Source organism: Hyperoodon ampullatus (assembly GCF_949752795.1).
Source record: "Hyperoodon ampullatus genome assembly, chromosome: 2".
Classification (NCBI taxonomy): domain Eukaryota; kingdom Metazoa; phylum Chordata; class Mammalia; order Artiodactyla; family Ziphiidae; genus Hyperoodon; species Hyperoodon ampullatus.
The window spans coordinates 53251193-53277188 of record NC_136915.1 but is presented as its reverse complement, the minus strand read 5'-3'; the positions used below and the strand labels follow the sequence as shown (position 1 = coordinate 53277188).

General features: G+C 39.9%; 1 protein-coding gene across 2 annotated transcripts in view; it reads right to left on the bottom strand.

Annotated features, from left to right (window-relative positions):
* NFIA (nuclear factor I A) overlaps positions 1-25996 on the bottom strand; it is a gene marked incomplete at its 3' end in the record, with an annotated part of 386636 nt that overhangs the window by 128201 nt on the left and 232439 nt on the right. For both annotated transcript variants that reach the window (XM_079728578.1, XM_079728577.1), the window contains exon 4: positions 13330-13404. In XM_079728578.1, coding sequence (XP_079584704.1) covers positions 13330-13404 — 75 coding nt within the window. The remainder of the gene's footprint in view (positions 1-13329; positions 13405-25996) is intronic.

The window sequence follows — 25996 nt, the reverse complement described above, 5'->3', positions numbered from 1 at the left end:
AAGTATGAGATTAGAACAGTCCCTAACACCATACACAAAAATAAGCTCAAAATGGATTAAAGACGTAAATGTAAGGCCAGAAACTATCATACTCTTAGAGGAAAACATAGGCAGAACACTCTTTGACATAAATCACAGCAAGATCCTTTTTGACCCACCTCCTAGAGAAATGGAAATAAAAACAAAAATAAACAAATGGGACCTAATGAAACTTCAAAGCTTTTGCACAGCAAAGGAAACCATAAACAAGACCAAAAGACAACCCTCGGAATGGGAGAAAATATTTGCAAATGAAGCAACTGACAAAGGATCAATCTCCAAAATTTATAAGCAGCTCATGCAGCTCAATAACAAAAAAACAAACATCCCAATCCAAAAATGGGCTGAAGACCTAAATAAACATTTCTCCAAAGAAGATATACAGATGGCCAACAAACACATGAAAGAATGCTCAACATCATTAATCATTAGAGAAATGCAAATGAAAACTACAATGAGATATCATCTCACACTGGTCAGAATGGCCATCATCAAAAAAATCTAGAAACAATAAATGCTGGAGAGGGTGTGGAGAAAAGGGAACACTCTTGCACTGCTGGTGGGAATGTGAACTGGTACAGCCACTATGGAGAACAGTATGGAGGTTCCTTAAAAAAGTACAAATAGAACTACCATATGACCCAGCAATCCCACTACTTGGGCATATACCCTGAGAAAACCATAATTCAAAAAGAGTCATGTACTAAAATGTTCATTGCAGCTCTATTTACAATAGCCAGGAGATGGAAGAAACCTAAGTGTCCATCATCGGATGAATGGATAAAGAGGATGTGGCACATATATACAATGGAATATTACTCAGCCATAAACAGAAATGAAATTGAGTTATTTGTAGTGAGGTGGATGGACCTAGAGTCTGTCATACAGAGTGAAGTAAGTCAGAAAGAGAAAGACAAATACCGTACGCTAACACATATATATGGAATTTAAGAAAAAAAAATGTCATGAAGAACCTAGGGATAAGATGGGAATAAAGACACAGACCTACTAGAGAATGGGCTTGAGGATATGGGGAGGGGGAAGGGTAAGCTATGACAAAGTGAGAGTGGCATGGACATATATACACTACCAAACGTAAAATAGATAGCTAGTTGGAAGCAGCTACATAGCACAGGGAGATCAGCTCGGTGCTTTGTGACCACCTAGAGAGGTGGGATAGGGAGGGTGGAAGGGAGGGAGACGCAAGAGGGAAGGGATATGGGAACATATGTATATGTATAACTGATTCCCTTTGATATAAAGCAGAAACTAACACACCATTGTAAAGCAAGTATACTCCAATAAAGATGTCAACAACAACAACAACAACAACAAAGGTTAATGTTGGGGAATTGTCTTTTAAGATGTTATTCCTAAGTCATTCATCCTCCTCCCCCCGCTCTTCTTTCCTGTCATGAATAGAACGTAGTCTTTGTGTCATTTCTTAATAAACGGTTTGCTATTAAGGAATCATTACAGTAATATGGGCTATTGGAAGAAAGGGGTTACTTTAGTAGCCAACCCTCTTAATGACCTGCTCTTCTGTACACATTAGTAGTTGGATAAGGTTGTGGTTATCGAACTTCTGCCATCCACCAGAGACAATCTGCTCAGGCTTGCATTGCTGGAAAGAGAAGATGATGGAAAAAAAAAAAAAACTCTATCCAAAATTTCAAGCTACTCTGCCTGGGAGATGACAGAGCACTGAGTTCACAACTTGTTCAATGGGAATCAGCGGGGAGCATTAACTAAATGACTAGTGCGGCCAGCCTATGGCTAATGGCACATGTTCTCTGAGAGGCTGCATTCAGTTGAATTCACCAAATATTTATGGAGCACCTTTAATATGCCAGGCTCTGCTCCAGATGCTTGAGATCCATCAGTGGACAAGATATATAAAAACCCTTGCCCTCGTGGGGTTTACATTTTAAAGATTAACCATCATAGCTGGTCTTTCCTCAAATTTGCACGGCAACTAAAGAAGATGGAATATTGGCTAATAGGTATCCCCCCAAAAAGACTATCAGGATTTAGTACTGGATTTCCAACTTGTAAAATAACTATTGAAAAAAAAAAAGAGAGAGAGGTTTATTTCTCTCTAGATTACATACTCTAATGTACTCACTGAGACTTTGGGAACTTGTACTTTAAGACTGTGGGGGGGAAAAAGTCCAACAACAGCACACAGTTCTATGGGCCCAGCACAATTTAGTGTTGTTTTGCATTCTAGGGGCACAGATCTTGTTAAGAAAGTCCATGTCACTGGCACAAAAGGAGTGAACATGGGAAAATACTTGTTCTTTTTTCTATCAAAGGCACAGTTGTAAACGCACAATGCTATGAAAACTCAAGCAAATCTGGAATCATCGTTAAAGGGAATTAACTTGGAAAGTAATTTGTGGCAAGAAAATTCAACTCCTTTGTTATCTTCCTTTTACCGTAATATGCTTCCTGAACACTGCTTATGAGAGAGGGCTCTTAGAAAGAAAAAAGTAAGTATAGTAAAATTAACTCATTTTATCAATTTGTGCTCTCGGCCAGAGTTTCCTGACTGGCTTCGAAGGGCTGTAAAACTGATGAATTTGCATGGAAAAAGAAACCAGTGTAAGTAATTTGTATAAGAGGGAACACGGACATAGCCTGCTATAATTCAGACACCCTGCAGATAGCAGACTGCTGCAGTGTGAGCAGTTATGAGTTAGAAAAATGACCACACGGCAGTCAGTCTGACTTGAATGCAAATCAATCATAAAGGTACTTTCTCTGCAGCTTCTATGCCATGGTCTTCAGCAACTCCTTTGCCAAGCAGATTTCTAGTCTGTAAACCGTGTGCTGATCTCCTTTCCCCACTCTTCCAATTCTGAAAGGTCTGACCCAATGCAGGCTTGGAGTATGTTTTTCCAGAATGGAACATAAAAGAAAGGCACTGAACCAAAGCAAGGGTTTCCCTCTAGGTGAAAATGAACTTCCCTGCTATTATAAGATTGAAGCAATGTTTCATTATGAAATGTAGCATTAGGTGCCAAAAGCAGCTAATACAGAGCACTGTTTTCACACATTCACGTTTTGAGGACACAGGGTAAGGATTATGTAAATCTGTGGTGGCAAAGAAGGTAAATAGAGGAATTTTTATTTCTAAAACAATATTTTCCTTTTACGAAAATAGGAACCATTCACTGATACCCTCTTCCTCCCCACTGTGAGCCATGAAGATGGTGTATCTTTGATAGATAATTACTGTGAGTTCAATTTGTAAATAAAGCATATTCAGGCACTTTATCGCCATAAAGTCCAGTCTTGGATCTCAGTAAACTTACATATCTACTCTATAAAGGAAAGAACTGTCTCCTACTTATTTCTGTATTCTCAGCACACAGTGAAGGATGCTTCATATATTCACATGCAACAAATGTTTACTGAGTTGAACTAAAATTATATGAGCTTGTTAATGAAAAATGGTGAAGAACTAATACTTATCAAGTATTTATTAAGAGCCAGGCAATGGGATAGGTGTTTTACCTGAATTATCTCATTTCATCCCTGCATGGGGACATGGAATATGCACTTGTATTCTTCTCATTTAGAAGTAAAAAGGGAGCTGTGAGGTTAAGTAACATGATCAAGTTCACACAGCGAAACATGTGGCAGAGCAGGGATTTGAACCCAGATATCTCTAGACACCTGTCCAAAGAAACAGAGGGGAAACCCACATTTCTCGTCTCCTTGTCCTTCCTTCACCATTGGTTACTGGGAAGATGAATTCAGTAAGATTTAAATAGAGAAATATTTATCAACTACCACTTAACAGGCAAAACAACTATCTCCTCTTCCTCCTCCTCCCTTCTTTGTTTTTACAGGTCTTTAGAGTGGCAGGCAGTGCTTCACTGGGTGAAGGGCCTGACACCTGGACCTGCAGAGCAACCCACAGCGGGGTGAGCGATGCTGACAGATCTCTTGCATTAGTGGCTTCTGCCTTTGGGACTGAAATTGATTTTCTGCATTTTAGAGTATCATCTCTTCTTAGCTTTTTGGTTGAGGTCAAATGTGGTACCCGTTTAGTATATGATACAGCTTCAGCCATGGGATTAAGTCTTCTCTGACAGGGAATAGATATGATAGCCTAAGAGGTCTTTTCACCACAATGATCTATAAACCAAGGACAGGCTTCTAAACATAAGCCCCTTAACCAAGAGTGCACTGGGACTATCTGACCATTAGCAATTAGGAAACCAAACTATGTCAACAGAGTCCCATCTCAACAACCTACAAATCCAGCTGTCTGCAATACTTCTCAATATTTTCACCAAGAACTGTTTAATTTTTTCTCTCCTCCATCTATTGAAAAATTTTGGGTGCTAATATGTCCTCACACCAATCACATACTGGATTAACTCAATTTCCAGTATTTGACCTAATATGTTGCTTTTCTGAGTCTGAACCCCCTCAATCTCATCCTAGACATGCCTATAGGGTCATCAGCAACAGTCTTTGTAGTCAGTAAGAGTTATACTGAGGGGCTTCCCTGGTGGTGCAGTGGTTGAGAGTCCGCCTGCCAATGCAGGGGACACGGGTTCGTGCCCCAATCCGGGAAGGTCCCACGTGCCGCGGAGCGGCTAGGCCCGTGAGCCATGGCCGCTGAGTCTGCGCCTCCTGAGCCTGTGCTCCGCAAAGGGAGAGGCCACAGCAGTGAAAGGCCCGCGCAAAAAATAAAAAATAAATAAATAAAAATAGAGTTATAGTGAGGACAATATATTCCAGCCAAAATCTCAATAATATTTGCAGTCTTCTTGTGTCAGGGTTTTGGAAAGCCCCCAAATGCCTTTTAGTTCCCCAATGTTACCTACTGGATATGAATATCTACTCTTTAAAAATTGAGGCTTATGAATGCATAAATGAAGATTTACTAAAAACCAACTGGCAGTAATGACCTCCAGCATACTGGAATTTTTACATCCATAATGTAAGAGAGAGCAAAATTTTCAAATACTATAGAACCAAATACTTTGAAAAACTCTGATAAAAATAACCATGGTGTGGCTGGCCACTTAAAAAGTTGTTAACGTGTCAACGTTAGACCGAGAATTTTTAAACATCTTGTTATCCATTCTATACCCTGGAAGAGAAATTCCAAGAATAATGCAGAAACATAGGCTTTGGCTGAAAACGTGTGGAATAAGAATTTTCTGGCTTCCTAAAGCAGATGAATTAGATCTAGTATTGGCATGCTCTTTTTCTATTGGAATTACTAACTCTGAAAGGGTCACTAGAATGGTCCTTGTAATAAATTGATTTTTAGAACATGAATTCTAAAATCAGTGCTTCTTAATTTATACACACACACACTCAGCACATATAGACACACACACACATTTTTAATAAATTTGCTGATAGTGTGGTCAGCTCAAGGATCCACTCTGAGTGAAAGATCGAGGACAGAGGCTTTGTTCAATAATAATCATAGTAGTTACCATTGAGCATCTACTATGTACTAGACTCTTGACACTTTCTCACTTCATCCTTGAAACACTCCTGAAAGTGTTTCTTTTTTCTTTCTTTTTTTTTTTAAACATCTTTATTGGAGTATAGTTTCTCTACAATGGTGTGTTAGTTTCTGCTTTATAACAGAGTGAATCAGCCATACATATACATATATCCCCAGATCTCCTCCCTCTTGCATCTCCCTCCCACCCTCCCTATCCCACCCCTCTAGGTGGTCACAAAGCACCAAGCTGATCTTCCTGTGCTATGGGGCTGCTTCCCACTAGCTATCGATTCTGAAAGGTGTTTCTATTTCCAGCACTCAGACTTAGACCCAGCACACAATTGGTACTTAATAAATCTTTGCTGATTGAATAAATGATGGTGACCTATCAGGAGAACACATCTGAGAGGGGTTAAATGTTGCCCAAAGTCACTTGGTAAGGCCAGATCCCCAAATCTATTATCCTGGACTATTTTATGATAACCATTATGCCATCTTGCATATAGATTTTATATAATATATTATCCAAAGAAAAAATTACCTAGAAAAGATGAGAAATACATGAATATATGAAAAGAGATCTTGATAACAAAATAGTATGTACATCAAGGTGTTATGTGTTTTGCTTCTCCCTGAGTCAAACCTTTACAATAAAAACGTTCATAGTCTGGTAAATTTAGTAGGAGCTTCAGCTAAGAAAAGAAAACAAGAGGCCCTCTAAATCTTGCTATGAGAACTCACTGCCAGCTCTAAGCAGGAAGGCTGTAGGGGTATGAATGTAACAGAAAGGACAAGACCTTCATGCACAGCATTGGCTGATGGGTCTGCTGATGTCATAAGCTTGTTCTTATCATAGCTCTATTTCAGCTGACATGGTGGTCATAACACAGCTGCCAGAGCCCACACCAAACACAAGGTATATGCACATTTCAATTTGTAGGTAAGGGTGGGAACACCTTTTACTTTATGTGGCTCTTTCTCTAGTGGGTGAGGAGAGTAGGACAGAAAAAAAATACCATGTTTGGCCACACATACTGTGAGCCGGGATTCAGAAGAAAGAGTAGTTGACGAAAATTTCTGCTACTGCCAGTTCATTCCATTTGTTGCCAGCTTTACTGTCCAAATATTCACCCCAAATATGTCAAGAAAATTAAAAGAAAAAAAATGATACAACAAAACATCCTTTTGAAGTAATTCAATTTCAGTATTTATTTTGAAAATTTATTGAATTATAGCAGAGGAAACCCACTAAATTAAGCCAGCCAGACTGGTATTTTTCTTCCTAAGAGTATGGCAATATTTATTATTTTATCTCTCCATGAGGGGTTGATTAAAACTAGAAAATAAAACATTTGCAATGTCATAATATATTCAGAATAAGGTGGCTTAGACAGGCCAATGAAAAAATATATAGGGCCAATCAGTATTTTCTATTCCATAATGTAACAGGTTTTCTTGAAAAACTGCATTCTGGAGATAGGCATTATGATTTTTTTAAAGGGACTCCTACTCTTTTGTCTGCTGCACACGATCCCCTTACTCTGGAAGACGTGCCATTGACTTCTGCAGATAGAAAATGTGTGATGTTCATTTTAAAATTACTAGTAGAGCCTGCTATTGACCATCTAATTATGCCGAGTTCCATTTATAAACATAGCTAAACACTAAGTTTATGGAGACTTTTTGTGCTGCTTTAATAGGATATTGATCGAGAGCATAGTTTGAGTGGACTGCCATTGAATTGTGTAATGGCAAACAAGAGGCAAGGTCACAGCCACTGTTCATGCTAGGGCTGCAGTGTATCTTTTATTATAATCTTTTTGTTTCTTCCTTTAATGCTCAAGTCCAAATGGTTTCTTTCGAAAGAAGAGCTTGCATAAGAATATAACCTTATTTTTAAAAATAATTTCCAATGCCATGATCAAAGGTGAACCAACAGGCCACCTATTCAGAAAAGAAAGTTTCAAATCTATTCCACTTTAACAAAGACCTAAAATTTGGCAAATAAATGGCACCCCAGAGGACTGGGACATCCGGAATCCCTTATCCTACACCAATTTCCTCATGAGTCCTTCTTTGCAGGAACGTTTCGTAATTCTCAAGTTTGGGCTTGTCCCTACCAAAGATCTTCGTTTCCTTATTGTACCTGGGAGCCGAGTTAATTCTGTTGTAGTAGCGCCATCACGGCAGGTTAGACTATTGCCAATAGTTCCTACTAAATTGCTGGTCAGAAAATCCAAGGGTGTGGATATGGGCCCCCAGAGACACACAAAGGACCTAGAGATTTAAGAAAGAATTTTACAAATGAACTGCAATTGGGATCTTAATGACAATTCTCGTGTAAGAATACAGAAAGAGTGCACACTTCTAAGGCAGAAAACAGCCACTAGGGTGCCACCTCATGCCAGGCTGAGGCATATGCCTTGCTCCATTCACTCCCACTCTCCATTGACAAACAACTCGGGAATCCTGTAGCCACCCAGCAGCCCAGCTTTGTGGCAGAGCCAGGACGATTCAGCTGCTGGATTTTAATAGATTCTGCAGCAATGCAACAGGAACCCAAAATGAGTCTGGGTAACTGAGAGTGGTTTTCACACCCAAAGACTCTAAGGCTGGCCACAGTGTACTGAGAACCCTGGCTTTTCAAAATTCCAGGGCCATGAAATCATACCCAGCCACGAAGTTTACTTAACCCTTGCAGCCAGCTCGGGTGTACAAACCACTGCTAGAAAATTAGAACCCGTCAGGCCAGAGTCACAATGGCCTGTGTGTATTTGCGGTTTTCCTCTTTCCCAGTGAAGTATTTAAGGTTTCAGAGTCACTCCACCAACTTCAAATAAAAGAGTCAGCACTTTAGAAGGATATGGGCAGAAGTAGTGGATTTTTTTGGGAGGATTTTCTGGGTGCATACCAGGAAGGATATTTGACAGCCTCAAAGCACACACTTTGAGGAAAACACTGGTGCAAAATAAACAAGAGAGGGTGCTGACAGAGAGCTATCTAAGCAGCATCAATTTAGCCACCAGTAGAGTGGGCTCTCTTTGTAGCAACTTCATGGGAAAGAGACCCATCTGAAAATGCTTCTAGAAGGCTTTGTTTGAAAATGCAGCATCATGTAAGAGCCATTTCAACAGATGGTTCCTGTCTCTTTCCTCACAGTCTTATGCTAAAACAACTTTAATGATTCTGAACCTCATCGTTAGCACTTATAAACCCCCTCCCCCAGAGCAGAGAAGACTTCTCTCTCTCTCTGGCAACGTGTCTAGTGGTCTGTATGTCGCCCTCCTTCCCCCGGAACAAAGTAATAAATAACCAGAACTACTTTCAGATGGTCCTAGCACATGGGGGAAAAGGTAGGAGGAGAATGAATATACATTTACTTTTATGCTACAGTACTCTCTTCGCTGCTAAGAGAAACAGAACTCTCCTTTCTTGCCTTTCACAGAGTCTGGATGATGCAAAAAAATGAAAAGGTAGGCAGGCAGGAGGCAAGGGTAAGAGGGGAATTGGTGGGAGACTGCAGCAGGAGGCCCTGATTCCAACAGCCCCGTGCATTTGAGCAGGATGATTTCATGTCAAGCAACTTTGTCGCCTGACCCTCACCTCTGAATGTGCAAGGCTAAGCCAGCAGTTTTCTCTTGAGTTTCTCGGCCATGGCCACCCTGTAGTAACACAATTATAATCAACAAACTTAGCACAGTTATTTCAGTGAATCCTCATGAGGAAATACTGAAATAGCATCTCCCTCCTCTATTAAATTTGAAAGGAGGAAAACTAAAAACAGAAACGAACTGGAAACCTCGGGAATGTCAATATTTGTATTAGCAAATTTAAAAACTGAATTCGAAAGATCCAGAAAGAGGGAAAATTTTCAAGCTAAGGCCACCATTAGTGTGAAATTTCTGGGCCACGTATGTGGTCCCAGGTGTGACTGGGGGGACTGGGTGGGTCTGGGATAGACAGGAGGAAGTTAAGAAGAAATGTGCAGCATAGTGGAAGAAATTCTAAGACACTGAGGCCATTAGAAACATCCAGGTGAAAGGCTAAACTATTAGAAAGAGTAAAAAGATCACTTGTTGGGGGAGTGGGAAAATGAGTAGTTGGAGCACACGTGATTTGTAAGGAAGTGAGACTATCCTGTATGGCACTGTAATAGTGTAATAATATGATACTGTAATAGACTATTCTGTATGATACTGTAAAACATTTGTCAAAACACATAGAATGTACAACACAAAGGATGAACCCTAATGTAAACTACAGACTTGAGTTAATAATAATGTATCAATATCAGCTCACCAATTATAATAAATGTACCACAGTAACGAAAGATGTTAATCATAGAGGAAACTGGGGAGGAAGCGATATTGAAAGTCTATTCATTAAAAAAAATCAAACCTGAAAACAAACCCAGGAAAAAAAATTGTAATTAAGTATTTTACTTGTTTTGGTTTACCTGAAAATCATTTAAACTTTTTTTTTTTGATGCACATATTAACAATTGAAAAGTTTATCAACTCTAATAAGAAATGATAATTTAATAAAAGCACAGAATCTTTGGATTGTTTAGTTCTAGAATGCAGTTATAGGAGAGGTCATGACAAAAATGTCTACAGGCAGCTAGCTGAGTACAGTAAAGTGAAAAGAGCAAGTTTCTTAACTTTGAGCATCACCGACTCCTTCATCTATAAAAAGGGACAATAACAGCAACCATGGGAGGACTGAATGGTGCCTAGCACAATGCCTGGTACTTGGTGTATGCTTGATAAATGCTGGCTACTGTAATTTTTCATATGTTACATTATGCTCCTACCAGGGCTAACATTACGCATTTAATCAACTTACATGCCAGTTAGCTTATTTCTATCTCAAGGTTACAGAATGCACCCCAGCCCCACTTATCTGGAAAAAGTGTCCACTGCACCTCTAGAATGGATGCTCAGCTCTTCTAATGTGGGGAGGTGGGCAGCGCCATAAGGAATGGTTAAGGATTTTGACTCCATCATGTGGTCTGAGTGTTACATCTTTCAGAAAGGTGTGTGGGTGAGGAAACATGAGCTGGGGGGCCCTTCCCTCATCAGACAAGGCAATCTTGAGACACAGACCCTGAACAAACCTGGATTAAAGATCTGCAGGAGGGGGCTGCCCTGGTGGCGCAGTGGTTGAGAGTCCGCCTGCCGATGCAGGGGACGCGGGTTCGTGCCCCGGTCCGGGAAGATCCCACATGCCGCGGAGCGGCTGGGCCCGTGAGTCATGGCCGTTGAGCCTGCGCTCCGTGGCGGGAGGGGCCACAACAGTGAGAGGCCCGCGTTAAAAAAAAAAAAAAAAAAAAAAATATCTGCAGGAGGGAGGGGGCTCTGGATGGCGGTTTGGCCAGAAGCCATGGTTTAGCTGACACAGCCCAGTCCCACTCTTGCCAAACAGTTTCAGTCATGAGGGCATGTGTGAGTGAGTCCTAGAGCAATTACACAGCAGTGTACAGAATCGAAAGGCATTCAAGAGCCAAAGGATGCTCACTACGCCAGGCCGCAGCAACACAGCCCTCTAAACAGGGACAGGAAACAAACCAGGTCCCTCTGTAGATTCAGTGTGTGGTCTGGCCATATCCCCTGGCAATCTTGAAGGCAGGTTGAGAATTCCCTTGGCAACCACATGTGGTAGACTGAATGGAAATCTAGTCAAGTTTGGAACTGATAAGGCTTGGGATAGAAGACCTTAAAGGGACATAGAGACAGTGGAAGAAGGATGAGATTCTGGGGATGGTTCTGAGCAGTGTGGGCCTTCACATACAAACCCCCAGGCCTCAGGACACTGACAGTAATGAAGACTAAATGTACGTATTACAGTAGCAAGGGTAGAATAAAAAAGGTCTTGTGCACCAATCTTAAAAGGGTTTTCTTTTCACTCATTAAGGCTATGATTAGATCCCAGTAAGGGCTCTATGAATGAATGTATGCCCCAGTAATGCCATTAGGACAGTTATACTTTAATACATATACTCTATATTACTATTATTATTAAAATTGCAAGAAAAATGTACGATGATGATCACCTTTTTAAAATCTTAAAAACGTAAAAAAATATACATACAAATGCATTTTTATTTGTCTATGGCAAATAACTGGGTCATCAGCTATGCTAGGGCAGTATATATCCTCCAAGTGAACAAGGCAATCTTCTCTCCAGCTCGCTGGTTGGTACTCTAAGCACACTTCATCATATGGCAGCAACTTCGCCATTCCAAGTCATAACTTGCTGCTCATAATGCTTCATTCTTTAGGGTTCTGACCCCCTACACCAGAACATCCCAGCATTAACCAAGGGTTCCCGACTGTAGAATTCTAACACCCATGGTTACCTTCCTGCTGTTTTCCCTGTCTAGTCTCAGGTTGTAGATTTCTTCAAGATCCTCTGGGCTAGTCTAAGAGTACAGATTCTAGTGCTACACAGACTTAGCTTAACCTTTTACCCACTTGTTTGACTTTGGAAAAATGACTTAACTAGACCCTCGATTTAACTCATTTGTAAAAATGAGAGTAATTTCTTAAGCTCACATGTTTATCGCAAGGATTAATTTTATGTAACATACATGAAAACCTAGCACAGTGCTTGGCGGATAGACTCTCCCTCCACCCTCAGATCCCCTGCCCACACCTTGTATCCCACTTTCTGGATTTTTAAGAAATAAGAACAGACAGAACCTGAGCCTGTGAGATCAGGATGGCTTGGCTTGCTTGACCTGACATCTTGTCATGAGATTGACTTGCTTCCTTGGTCAAGCTTGCAAGACTGTAATACAGTGAATGGAGGGTATGAACTTGAAATAAAAATATTTATTTTTACTCCACCTCATTCCACAAAGAAGTTGATGCAGCCTGAAACCAATTTCAACAATGTAAATTTTATCCACCAGTGGTATTTTGAAGTTGAAGGGGGATAAAAAATAAAATTTTAATATTTAGTATATTTTTCCTTGGTATTGGGACCTAGAACACCATAGTCATTGTAGATACGCTTTTTTTAATGTTAGCCAGAAACTTTTATTTTAATCCATTAAGCACAATAGGCACAATGCCTAAGGCCTATGATCTTTTCAAGGCCTGCAGAGTTGTCTGAAGCGTGATGAAAATTATTATTATTAGTTTTTTGAAGTATAATTGATGTATGACATTATGTTAGTTTCAGGGGTAATATAGGTATGGTTTTAAATAAAAACAAAGAGATGTTTCTGTGGGAAGGCAACAGTGTGTGTGTGTGGGGTGTGTGTGTTTACATGGGGTGGAGGGAGGGAGAGGGAGAATCCTATACTTTCTCCTTGGACTGTCTGGATTATGTCATAGCAAAAATACAATCAATGACCCTTTGATCAATGGAACAGGGTGGTGACAGGTACTCTTAATTCACTGTTGTTGGTGATTATTGACAAGCTGGTAATGATCATGCTGCACGGTGTCACTCATGCTAAGGGCATTAGCATTCTTTAAAGGTCAAAAACAAATTCTTTTAAAACTTAGAATTTCTTAGAAATCCAGGAAGCCTCAATTTTTTTAAAACAGGTTCACACTATAGACTAGGGACTATGTGAGACACTCAGGATTTCAGTTCTTTCCCTTTGTCTCACATTAAAATGATATTAATTTTTCCTGACTTAAATTCTTGGCTGTCAAACAAACTACGTGGCAAAATTCTTCCAGTGGGAGTATGAAAAGGAGATTCTGAAAGGTATTTATGTCTTTAGGAGGCCTAGGCAAAAGGTAAGCACAAACCCAAGGCAAATCTATACCAAATCAAAGCAAAATTATACTTACTCTGTGACACTCTTACTAGCTCAGTCACACTAAAAACCCCTGATGTGACAAAACTGTCCTGGAAGCCCAAATGTCCTGGGGAAACAAAAACAAAAGAAGCGAAGTGTCATAAATAGAAGACATCTGACAAGAGAATTTCAAATATTAGTTTCATTGTGATTAAAAAATGTGAAGTCTAATTTCATATTCTGCTCTAGTTAGAGTCACGTAGGAGGGTATAGTCATTTAGTTACATAGATGGTTTTTTGGTTTGAATCTTTGAATCTGGAGGTTATGGAAAGCTACGACACAACAACTGGGTGATTTTTGAAATGGTTAAAAAAAAAAGTTCAACAGGAAATCTGAAACAAAAGATGATTTAAAATAAATGGTTACCTTGGCTGACCTCTGAGACCTCCACAACTGGGATGAAAACAGCCTACCTAAGAATCAGGTAGGATAGCTAAATTCCCAAACAGTTTTTAAACATTGTTCTCTAAAGAAACATCTGATAGGGATTAGCTATCCATTCCTTCAAACCAAACAAGATTTAAAGATGTTCCCCCTTCATTTCTACAGGCACCATAGCGTGAATCCTCAAGAAGTCAGACTGCAAAAGACAAGCTCCAAATCTTGAAACATAAACACAAATTCTTTTGAGCACAAATAAAACTTTATATTTGTTTTGAGACAAGGGTTTTTTGTGGAGGGGTGGGTTGAACCTTATTTTTTGAGAAAAGATAATAAATTAATTGTTCAAAATGACTTACTCTTTGATTTCTGTATCTGCTTTATTTTTGCTGGATATAATTAATTTCCTTTAAGATATCTGATATTACATCTAATTGTCAACTGCTTATTTTTTATGGAATATACAGGAACATATTTATAAATGGCAAGGAATACATAATTTATGAATGTCATTTCCCTCTCTGCCTCTAAAGTTTTCTGATTCTGAGTCTCACAGGTAGAATCTAGTTGAGGGATCTGTTTATAGGGCTAGTGTAATCTGCTTTAAAATTAGGGTCGAGGAGCCGGAGGAAGATGGCGGAAGAGTAAGACGCGGAGATCACCTTCCTCCCCACAGATACATCAGAAATTCATCTACACGTGGAACAACTCCAACAGAACACCTACTGAACGCTGACAGAAGACCTCAGACCCCCCAAAAGGCAAGAAACTCCCCACATACCTGGGTAGGTCAAAAGAAAAAAAAGAATAAACAGAGACAATAGGATATGGACGGGACCTGCACCAGTGGGAGGGAGCCGTGAAGGAGGGAAGGTTTCTACACACTACAAGCCCCTTCGAGGGCGGAGACTGCAGGTGGCGGAGGGGGAAAGCTTCGGAGTAGCGGAGGAGAGCACAGCAACAGGGGTGTGGAGGGCAAAGCAGAGAGATTTTGGCACAGAGGATCGGTGCCCTCAGGCACACACCAGCCCGAGAGACTTGTCTGCTCGGCCGCCAGGGCGGGCGGGGCTGGGAGCTGAGGCTCGGGTATCGGCTTTCAGTCGGAGCGCAGGGAGAGGTCTGGGGCTGGCGGCAGGAAGAGACCCTGAAGGGGTTAGTGCTAGCCCGGAGGGAGTCCGGGGAAAGGGTCTGGAGCTACCGGAGAGGCAAGAGACTTTTTTCCCTTTTGTTGCCTGGTGCGCGAGGAGAGGGCATTCCCCTCCCTCCCCTCTGCCTGAGTGAGCCAGAGCCCCCGAATCAGCGGCTCCTTTAAACCCGTCCTGTCTGAGCGAAGAACGGACGCCCTCCGGCGACCTACGCGCAGAGGCGGGGCCAGGTCCAAGGCTGAGACCCGGGAGCTGTGAGAGCAGAGACAGGGAAATCTCTCTGTGCAGCCTCCGAGGCAGCGGATTAAAGCTCCACGGTCCATTTGATGTGCCCTGCGTCTGTGGAGTGCATGAATGGACAGCGAATCATCCCAAATTGAGGAAGTGGACCTTGAGGACAAGATTTAAGACTTCCCCCCCCCCTTTTTTTTTTCCTCTTTTTACAACGAATTATCTCAAATTAAGGAGGTGGACTTAGCAAGATTTCAGACTTTTCGCCCTTTTCCTCTTTTTACAACGAATTATCCCAAATCGAGGAGGTGGACTTGGAGAGCAAGATTTTTGATTTTTCCCCCTGCTCTCTTTTTGTGAATGTGTATGTGTAATCTTCTGTGTAAGATTCTCTCTGTATAGCTTTGCTTCCACCATATGTCCCAGGGTTCTTTCGGTCCGTGTTTTTTTTCAATAATTACTTTTTAATTTTAATAACGCTACTATATTTCATACTTTATTCTATTTTACTTTACCTGCTCTTTCTTTTTTTCCTCCCTTCCCTTCCTCCCTCCCTCCCTCCGCTCCTCCTTTCCTTCTTTCTTTTTCTTTCCTCCATCCCTCCCTCCCTCCCTTCTTCTTTCCACTTTCTTTTTCTTTCCTTCCTCCCTCCCTCCCTCCCTCCTGTCTTTCTTTCTTTCTTTCCTTCCTCCCTCCCTCCCTCTCTTCTTCCATTCACTCTTCCTTTTGCTTTCATTCCTCCCTCCCTCCCTCCTTTCTTTCCTTTCTTTCCATCCTTCCCCCCTCCCTCCTTTCTTTCTTTCTTCCTTCCTTCCTTCCTTACTTCCCTTCTTCCTTTCTTTCAATCTCTCTTTCTTTCTTCTACTAATTATTTCTTTCTACTTTTTCTCCCTGTTATTCTGAGCCGGGTGGATGAAAGGCTCTTGGTGCTGCAGCCAGGAGTTAGTGCTGTGCCTCTGAAGTGGGAGAGCCAACTTCAGGACACGGGTCCACAAGAGACCTCCCAGCTCCACATAATATCAAGCAGCAAAAATCTCCCAGGGATCTCCATCTCAACACCAGCACCCAGCTTCAGTCAACGACCAGCAAGCTACAGTGCTGGTCACCCTATGCCAAGCAACTAGCAAGGCAGGAACACAACCCCACCCATTAGCAGAGAGGATACCTAAAAACATAATAAGGCCACAGGCACCCCAAAACACACCACCAGACGTGGACCTGTCCACCAGAAAGACAAGATCGAGCTTCAACCACCAGAACACAGGCATTAGTCCCCCCCACCAGGAAGCCTACACAACCTACTGAAACAACCTTAGCCACGGGGGACAGACACCAAAAACAACGGGAACTACGAATCTGCAGCCTGCAAAAAGGAGACCCCAAACACAGTAACATAAGCAAAATGAGAAAGCAGAAAAACACACAGCAGGTGAAGGAGCAAGATAAAAACCTACCAGACCTAACAAATGAAGAGGTAATAGGCAGTCTACCTGAAAAAGAATTCAGAATAATGATAGTAAAGCTGATCCAAGATTCTATTTCCCAGATCCAAAATCTTGGAAATAGAATAGACAATATGCAAGAAACAGTTAACAAGGACCTAGAAGAACTAAAGATGAATCAAGCATCGATTAAAAACACAATAAATGAAATGAAAAATACTCTAGATGGGATCAATAGCAGAATAACTGAGGCAGAAGAACGGATAAGTGAGGTGGAAGATAAAATAGTGGAAATAACTGATGCAGAGAAAAATAAAGAAAAAAGAATGAAAAGAACAGAGGACAGTCTCAGAGACCTCTGGGACAACATTAAACGCACCAACATTCGAATTATAGGGGTTCCAGAAGAAGAAGAGAAAAAGAAAGGGACTGAGAAAATATTTGAAGAGATTATAGTTGAAAACTTCCCTAATATGGGAAAGGAAATAGTTAATCAAGTCCAGGAGGCACAGAGAGTCCCATACAGAATAAATCCAAGAAGAAATACGCCAAGACACATATTAATCAAACTGTCAAAAATTAAACACAAAGAAATCATATTAAAAGCAGCAAGGGAAAAACAACAAATAACACACAAGGGAATCCCCATCAGGTTAACAGCTGATCTCTCAGCAGAAACTCTACAAGCCAGAAGGGAGTGGCAGGACATAATTAAAGTGATGAAGGAGAGAAACCTGCAACCAAGATTACTCTTCCCAGCAAGGATCTCATTCAGATTTGATGGAGAAATTAAAACGTTTACAGACAAGTGAAAGCTGAGAGAGTTCAGCACCACCAAACCAGCTTTACAACAAATGCTAAAGGAACTTCTCTAGGCAAGAAACACAACAGAAGGACTATACCTACAATAACGAACCCAAAGCCATTAAGGAAATGGGAATAGGAACATACATATCGATAATTACCTTAAATGTAAATGGACTAAATGCTCCCACCAAAAGACACAGAGTGGCTGAATGGATACAAAAACAAGACCCATATATATGCTGTCTACAAGAGACCCACTTCAGACCTAGAGACACATACAGATTGAAAGTAAGGGGATGGAAAAAGATATTCCATGCAAATGGAAATCAAAAGAAAGCTGGAGTAGCAATTCTTATATCAGACAAAATAGACTTTAAAATAAAGACTATTAGAAGAGACAAAGAAGGACACTACATAACGATAAAGGGATCGATCCAAGAAGAAGATATAACAATTGTAAATATTTATGCACCCAACATAGGAGCACCTCAATACATAAGGCAAATACTAACAGCCATAAAAGGGGAAATCGACAGTAACACAATCATAGTAGGGGACTTTAACACCCCACTTTCACCAATGGACAGATCATCCAAAATGAAAATAAATAAGGAAACACAAGCTTTAAATGAAACATTAAACAAGATGGACTTAATTGATATTTATAGGACATTCCACCCAAAAACAACAGAATACACATTTTTCTCAAGTGCTCATGGAACATTCTCCAGGATAGATCATATCTTGGGTCACAAATCAAGCCTTGGTAAATTTAAGAAAATTGAAATTGTATCAAGTATCTTTTCTGACCACAATGCTATGAGACTAGACATCAATTACAGGAAAAGATCGGTAAAAAATACAAACACATGGAGGCTAAACAATACACTACTCAATAATGAAGTGATCACTGAAGAAATCAAAGAGGAAATTAAGAAATACTTAGAAACAAATGACAATGGAGACACGACGACCCAAAACCTATGGGACGCAGCAAAAGCAGTTCTAAGGGGGAAGTTTATAGCAATACAATCCCACCTTAAGAAACAGGAAACATTTCGAGTAAACAACCTGACCCTGCACCTAAAGCAATTAGAGAAAGAAGAACAAAAAACCCCCAAAGTTAGCAGAAGGAAAGAAATCATAAAGATCAGATCAGAAATAAATGAAAAAGAAATGAAGGAAACGATAGCAAAGATCAACCAAACTAAAAGCTGGTTCTTTGAGAAGATAAACAAAATTGACAAACCATTAGCCAGACTCATCAAGAAAAGAAGGGAGAAGACTCAAATCAGTAGAATTAGAAATGAAAAAGGAGAAGTAACAACTGACACTGCAGAAATACAAAAGATCATGAGAGATTACTATAAGCAACTCTATGCCAATAAAATGGACAACCTGGAAGAAATGGACAAATTCTTAGAAATGCACAACCTACCAAGACTGACTCAGGAAGAAATAGAAAATATGAATAGACCAATCACAAGCACTGAAATTGAAACTGTGATTAAAAATCTTCCATCAAACAAAAGCCCAGGACCAGATGGCTTCACAGGCGAATTCTATCAAACATTTAGAGAAGAGCTAACACCCATCCTTCTCAAACTCTTCCAAACAATATCAGAGGAAGGAACACTCCCAAACTCATTCTACGAGGCCACCATCACCTTGATACCAAAACCAGGCAAGGATGTCACAAAGAAAGAAAACTACAGGCCAATATCACTGATGAACATAGATGCAAAAATCCTCAACAAAATACTAGCAAACAGAATCCAACAGCACATTAAAAGGATCATACACCATGATCAAGTGGGGTTTATTCCAGGAATGCAAGGATTCTTCAATATACGCAAATCAATCAATGTGATACACCATATTAACAAGTTGAAGGAGAAAAACCATATGATCATCTCAATAGATGCAGAGAAAGCTTTCGACAAAATTCAACACCCATTTATGATAAAAACCCTGCAGAAAGTAGGCATAGAGGGAACTTTCCTCAACATAATAAAGGCCATATATGACAAACCCACAGCCAACATTGTCCTCAATGGTGAAAAACTGAAACCATTTCCACTAAGATCAGGAACAAGACAAGGCTGCCCACTCTCACCACTCTTATTCAACATAGTTTTGGAAGTTTTAGCCACAGCAATCAGAGAAGAAAAGGAAATAAAAGGAATCCAAATTGGAAAAGAAGAAGTAAAGCTGTCACTGTTTGCAGATGACATGATACTATACATAGAGAATCCTAAAGATGCTACCGAAAAACTACTAGAGCTAATCAATGAATTTGGTAAAGTAGCAGGATACAAAATTAATGCACAGAAATCTCTGGCATTCCTGTACACTAATGATGAAAAATCTGAAAATGAAATCAAGAAAACACTCCCATTTACCATTGCAACAAAAAGAATAAAATATCTAGGAATAAACCTACCTAAGGAGACAAAAGACCTGTATGCAGAAAATTATAAGACACTGATGAAAGAAATTAAAGATGATATAAATAGATGGAGAGATATACCATGCTCCTGGATTGGAAGAATCAATATTGTGAAAATGACTCTACTACCCAAAGCAATCTACAGATTCAATGCAATCCCTATCAAACTACCACTGGCATTTTTCACAGAAGTAGAACAAAAAATTTCAAAATTTGTTTGGAAAAACAAAAGACCCCGAATAGCCAAAGCAATCTTGAGAACGAAAAACGGAGCTGGAGGAATCAGGCTGCCTGACTTCAGACTATACTACAAAGCTACAGTAATTAAGACAGTGTGGTACTGGCATAAAAACAGAAAGATAGATCAGTGGATCAGGATAGAAAGCCCAGAGATAAACCCACGCACATATGGCCAACTTATCTTTGATAAAGGAGGCAGGAATGTACAGTGGAGAAAGGACAGCCTCTTCAATAAGTGGTGCTGGGAAAACTGGACAGGGACATGTAAAAGTATGAGATTAGATCATTCCCTAACACCATACACAAAAATAAGCTCAAAATGGATTAAAGACCTAAATGTAAGGCCAGAAACTATCAAACTCTTAGAGGAAAACATAGGTAGAACACTCTATGACATAAATCACAGCAAGATCCTTTTGGACCCACCTCCTAGAGAAATGGAAATAAAAACAAAGATAAACAAATGGGACCTAATGAAACTTCAAAGCTTTTGCACAGCAAAGGAAACCATAAACAAGACCAAAAGACAACCCTCAGAATGGGAGAAAATATTTGCAAATGAAGCAACTGACAAAGGATTAATCTCCAAAATTTATAAACAGCTCATGCAGCTCAATAGCAAAAAAACAAACAACCCAATCCAAAAATGGGCAGAAGACTTAAATAGGCATTTCTCCAAAGAAGATATACAGACTGCCAGCAAACACATGAAAGAATGCTCAACATCATTAATCATTAGAGAAATGCAAATCAAAACTACAATGAGATATCATCTCACACCAGTCAGAATGGCCATCATCAAGAAATCTAGAAACAATAAATGCTGGAGAGGGTGTGGAGAAAATGGAACACTCTTGCACTGCTGGTGGGAATGTGAATTGGTACAGCCACTATGGAGAACAGTATGGAGGTTCCTTAAAAAACTAAAAATAGAACTACCATATGACCCAGCAATCCCACTACTAGGCATATACCCTGAGAAAACCATAATTCAAAAAGAGACATGTACCAAAATGTTCATTGCAGCTCTATTCACAATAGCCCAGAGCTGGAAACAACCTAAGTGTCCATCATCGGATGAATGGATAAAGAAGATGTGGCACATATATACAATGGAATATTACTCAGCCATAAAAAGAAACGAAACTGAGCTATTTGTAATGAGGTGGATAGACCTAGAGTCTGTCATACAGAGTGAAGTAAGTCAGAAAGAGAAAGACAAATACCGTATGCTAACACATATATATGGAATTTAAAAAAAAAAAAAAATGTCATGAAGAACCTAGGGGTAAAACGGGAATAAAGACAGAGACCTACTTGAGAATGGACTTGAGGATATGGGGAAGGGGAAGGGTAAGCTGTGACAAAGGGAAAGAGAGGCATGGACATATATACACTACCAAACGTAAGGTAGATAGATAGTGGGAAGCAGCCGCAGAGCACAGGGAGATCAGCTCGGTGCTTTGTGACCGCCTGGAGGGTTGGGATGGGGAGGGTGGGAGGGAGGGAGATGCATGAGGGAGGGGATGTGGGAACAGATGTATATGTATGACTGATTCACTTTGTTATAAAGCAGAAATTAATAAAAAAAAAAAGTTACTAAAAAAAAATAAAAAAAAAATAAAATTAGGGTCAAGGAAAAGTAGTTGGCTGAAGGGATTTTTTTTTTAAATAAGTGTTCTTTGAAATAAGAAACATACCTTTAAGAAATGCAATGTAAGAAATTGGACTAGTCTGAATGTACAACAAACAATCCATAAATAAGATTTATGTCATTGATAAAAGCAAGATTTTGCCCACTACTAAAAGGAAGCAAGTTTACCTGTGGCATAGTTTATGCACCAATAAATCTGTTAAATATCATGCACATAAACACATGCAAAAAAAATCACCATGCTTTGTAGAATAATAAATGGACCTACAAATTATTCTTTTTCTTTTGGTTACATTGGGCTTTTGTATAAGAAAGATGTTTTGGCTGAGAATTAAAAGACAATTTTCAGTCAATTTTTATATCAAACAAACAATCTATGATATTTTAGATGAAGCAGCTCTAATTTTTAGAATATGCAATAATCATAACTTGCTTTTTTAAAATAAAATGGCACGATGTGTGGTGATGGATGTTAACTGGACTTTATTGTGGTGATCATTTTGCAATACATACAAATTGAATCATTGTGTTGTACACTTGACACTCATAGAATGTTTATGCCAATTATATCTTAATAAAAAAAGAATCATGTATATGCACCACAATTTTTTTAAAAAGGCAAAATTCATTTGAAGAAGTGCCTAAGAAATTTCACCTCTTAAAACAACCCACACCCAGGTACGTAGTTGACTTCTACTTGGTAAGTGCCTGAGGTGTTGCCTCTTGGGTTAAAAGAACTGAGAAGTAAAAATAAACAAACAAACAAACAAATAAAAAAATATCTCTAACAAAGTCTTGGCAAAACAGCATAATGTCTCTTTCTACTGTGACAACGTTAACATCACATTTATCCCACGGACTATAACAAAGGAAATCCAACCACAACATATGTTAAGTTTGAGTTAAGACCCATATAACAATAGCAAGGAAATTCAGAGCTGAGTGGGAAAATCTGGGTTGATCTCCAGCTCTTGCTCATCTCTGTCTGCGTCACTTGCTTGCGGGCTGATACTTGTTTCAGTTCCAACCTGTGAAATTCCTTATTTTAAGGATGACTTAAAATGAATTTCTGAACAGAGCGAATGTGAACGTACTTTAATCCTGCCACCGGAAAAAGCAACCAATCTATTTTGAAAACTTAGTTTAGTTTAGCATAAGGACTTGGGAGGGGGAAACCTGAGTGTTCATCCATTCAAACCATCATCCTCTCCTGATTGTTCCTTTTCTTTTGTCCACCTCTTAAATGTTGGTGTTCTCCAGCATTTGTACTCATCTCTCCTTACATATATATTCCCTATGTTATTTTCTTTAGTTCCATGATATCAGCTACCAGGCTTGACTGTGATATTTGTGAAACTAGAAAAATGTTTGCTTGCTTCACCACTGTATTTAATACTTGGGACACAGCAGTTAGTAAGTGCATATTTGTTGAATCAGTGCATGAATGAATCTATAGGCCAATGACTCTCAAATCCTTATCTTTTGCCAAGATCTCTCTCCTGGGCTCCAAACCCATAAATCAAAATGTTTATTAGATATTTCTCTCCAGATAGCTCACGGGTATCCTCAGACCCAACATGTCCAAAGCCGAGTTCCTTTTCTTCTCTCCAAAAACCTGTTCTTATTCTTTTGAATTCCCTACTTCAATGAACCGTCCACTGTTCATCTCATTTTCTGTGTTTGGTGTCATCCCTGAATCTTGCCTCTTAAAAATACCCACATCCAACGAATCTCCACTGATTCCATTTCATACTGTTTCTTCACTCCATGTATATCTCCATCTCTCCCTTCCAACTGTGGCCCTGGCTTTTCCTACTTCTCACCAGCATGATGGGAAACAAATAAGAAAAGCTTTAGAAACAGTGGTCAGGGAAGGTCTCTCTTAAGAGCTGACATCTGAAAGATACTAAGGAGGCAGCCCAGAAAAGGAGGAAGAGCTCTTAAGGCAGAGGGACTGGCATGTTCAAAGGCCCTGAGGTAGAAAAGAACAAGGTGTTGAGGAATCTGAGATAAACGCAATGTGTTCAGAGCTCACTGTCCTGTCAGAAATCTTGCAAGAGCCCCACAGAGTGTTCAGGGTTTAGTACAAACTCCTTCATGTGGCGTAAGACCTCCACACCCCCTCTGTTTCCCTCTTCAGGCTCATTTTCTATCTCTGTCTTTCTCTTCCAGCCCTACCTCTTGGCCTGAGGGAATACATGCTCCTCCCTGAAATGCCTTGTCCTTCATACCCTTTGTTTGTCTACCTCCTACTTGTCCTTTAAATCTCAGCTTTGTTGTCATCTCTATCAAAAACCTTCTCTGGTTACCCCCACTGCTGGCGAAGACTTCTTTTCTCTTTTCTCAATATTCTCCTGGTGTACTAAGCTCTAACCTAGGACTTAGCACACTGAATTGTAACTTTGTCTTTTTCTCACATTAGACTGTGAGCCCTCTGCGGGGAGAGAGAGCATCTTCTGCGTCTCCAGCCCTTCAGGTCCTAACGCAGTGTCTGGTATGCAGTTCGCACTCCAGACATGCCTCTGAATGAATGCAACTCAAATTGGGTTCAATATGCTTTCTTTCCTTTTTTATAAAAACGTTAACAGAACTTCTTATTTCTGTCTCTTTTTCTCTCTCACCTCTGGCAATGAAATCAAGCCAACGTGCACCTAAAAACTATTAAAATGAACTATCCAAATAGTTCCTCCCAACTAAACAGGACAAGGACAGGATGGGCAATCCACTTAGACAAAGCTTCCAATTGAGATGGTGCTATCAGTTTCCCTGATGAGAAATGTCTGGGGTTGTCCTATTGTTGTGATTATGGTTAATATTTTTGGGAGACCAAATAAAAACAGAGATAAAGGGCAGCATTATATAATGGACACAACGGGCTAAAAAACATCTAGTCCCACACTAAAGCTAGGATTTTGTGTCACCCTGAAAGTCACTGCAAAAATAACAATTGGATCCTCCTTCCCCTTCCAGCAACCTGCCTCCTAAAGCCATTTTATTTTTATTTTATTTTATTTATTTATTTATTTATTTTTGCGGTATGCAGGCCTCTCACTGTTGTGGCCTCTCCCATTGGGGAGCACAGGCTCCGGATGCGCAGGCTCAGCAGCCATGGCTCACGGGCCCAGCCGCTCCACGGCATGTGGGATCTTCCCAGACTGGGACACGAACCTGTGTCCCCTGGATCGGCAGGCGGACTCTCAACCACTGCACCACCAGGGAAGCCCCTAAAGCCATTTTAATAGAATATATGTAATTTAGAAGAGGAAATATATGTCAATGTACAATAACCAGAAAAATAACAATAAAGAGTAGAATTACTTCACAAATTCTGAAGCAACCATCCCTTTACAGTATCATGAGATTATCAGATTGCCTTGACTACTTCATGTTTATAATACGTCCCCAAGGAAAGGCCAGTGTAAACACTCCATGTAACTTTAAATGACTATGAAACTGGTTTTGTTCCTTCACCAATTATTTGGAAACCCAGTGATGAACTCTAGAAGAAGATAGCAACGAGAAATGAAACCTGAGAAATGATGGAAAAAATGACACAGCTAGCATAATTACTAAGCAAACCTGAGCAGATTAGTATTTCCTTCTTACTAACACAAACCAAATCACAAAAATGACTTTCAGGGAAATAACACCAATCTTGGTGTTCTACTTTATTGCAAGATGAGAGAAAAATAGAAAAGACAATAAAAAGGCAAATTCAAGTACGTTATTCAGAATTCAGATGTTAGCATTAAAAGATCTTCAAATAGAAAGCTGATTAAACATTCCCAAAAGGTCCCAAGATTTATGTTTTGAACAGGGCCTCTCAGAAATGAGTGCAAAACATATACTTCCGTTAAGTATGTCTTAGGTGAAAAGCCAGACTGCACACTGATCTGACTCTCTCCAGTTCTGAACTACTGTTCAGGAGCAATTGTATAGGACACTGAAATAAGGAGCAGATTCTTTCTCATTTTAGATAAAATGGCTAAAATAGTTCCCTCACTGAAGTCTTGTTCAATGAATTTCCAATTAGAGTACAGGTTTCAATACCTGGAGTCAGTCATACTCACAGCGGGGAGAGATTAGGCTTTCTAGAGAGGCAGAAATATAAAAAGCTAAATTCTGTTATGGGTGGTTAGGAGAAGCATCTCTCTTTACCTTGATGATATCAGCAGTTATTATGGAAAATGCCATTATATGGGAACCAAATCATATCTCATGAAGGGACTGCACATCTATCTACCTCTTAAAGGAAAAAAGTTCGATTTGCAGAGACACAGGTAACCTTGCAGAACCTTCAGAGGTTGGG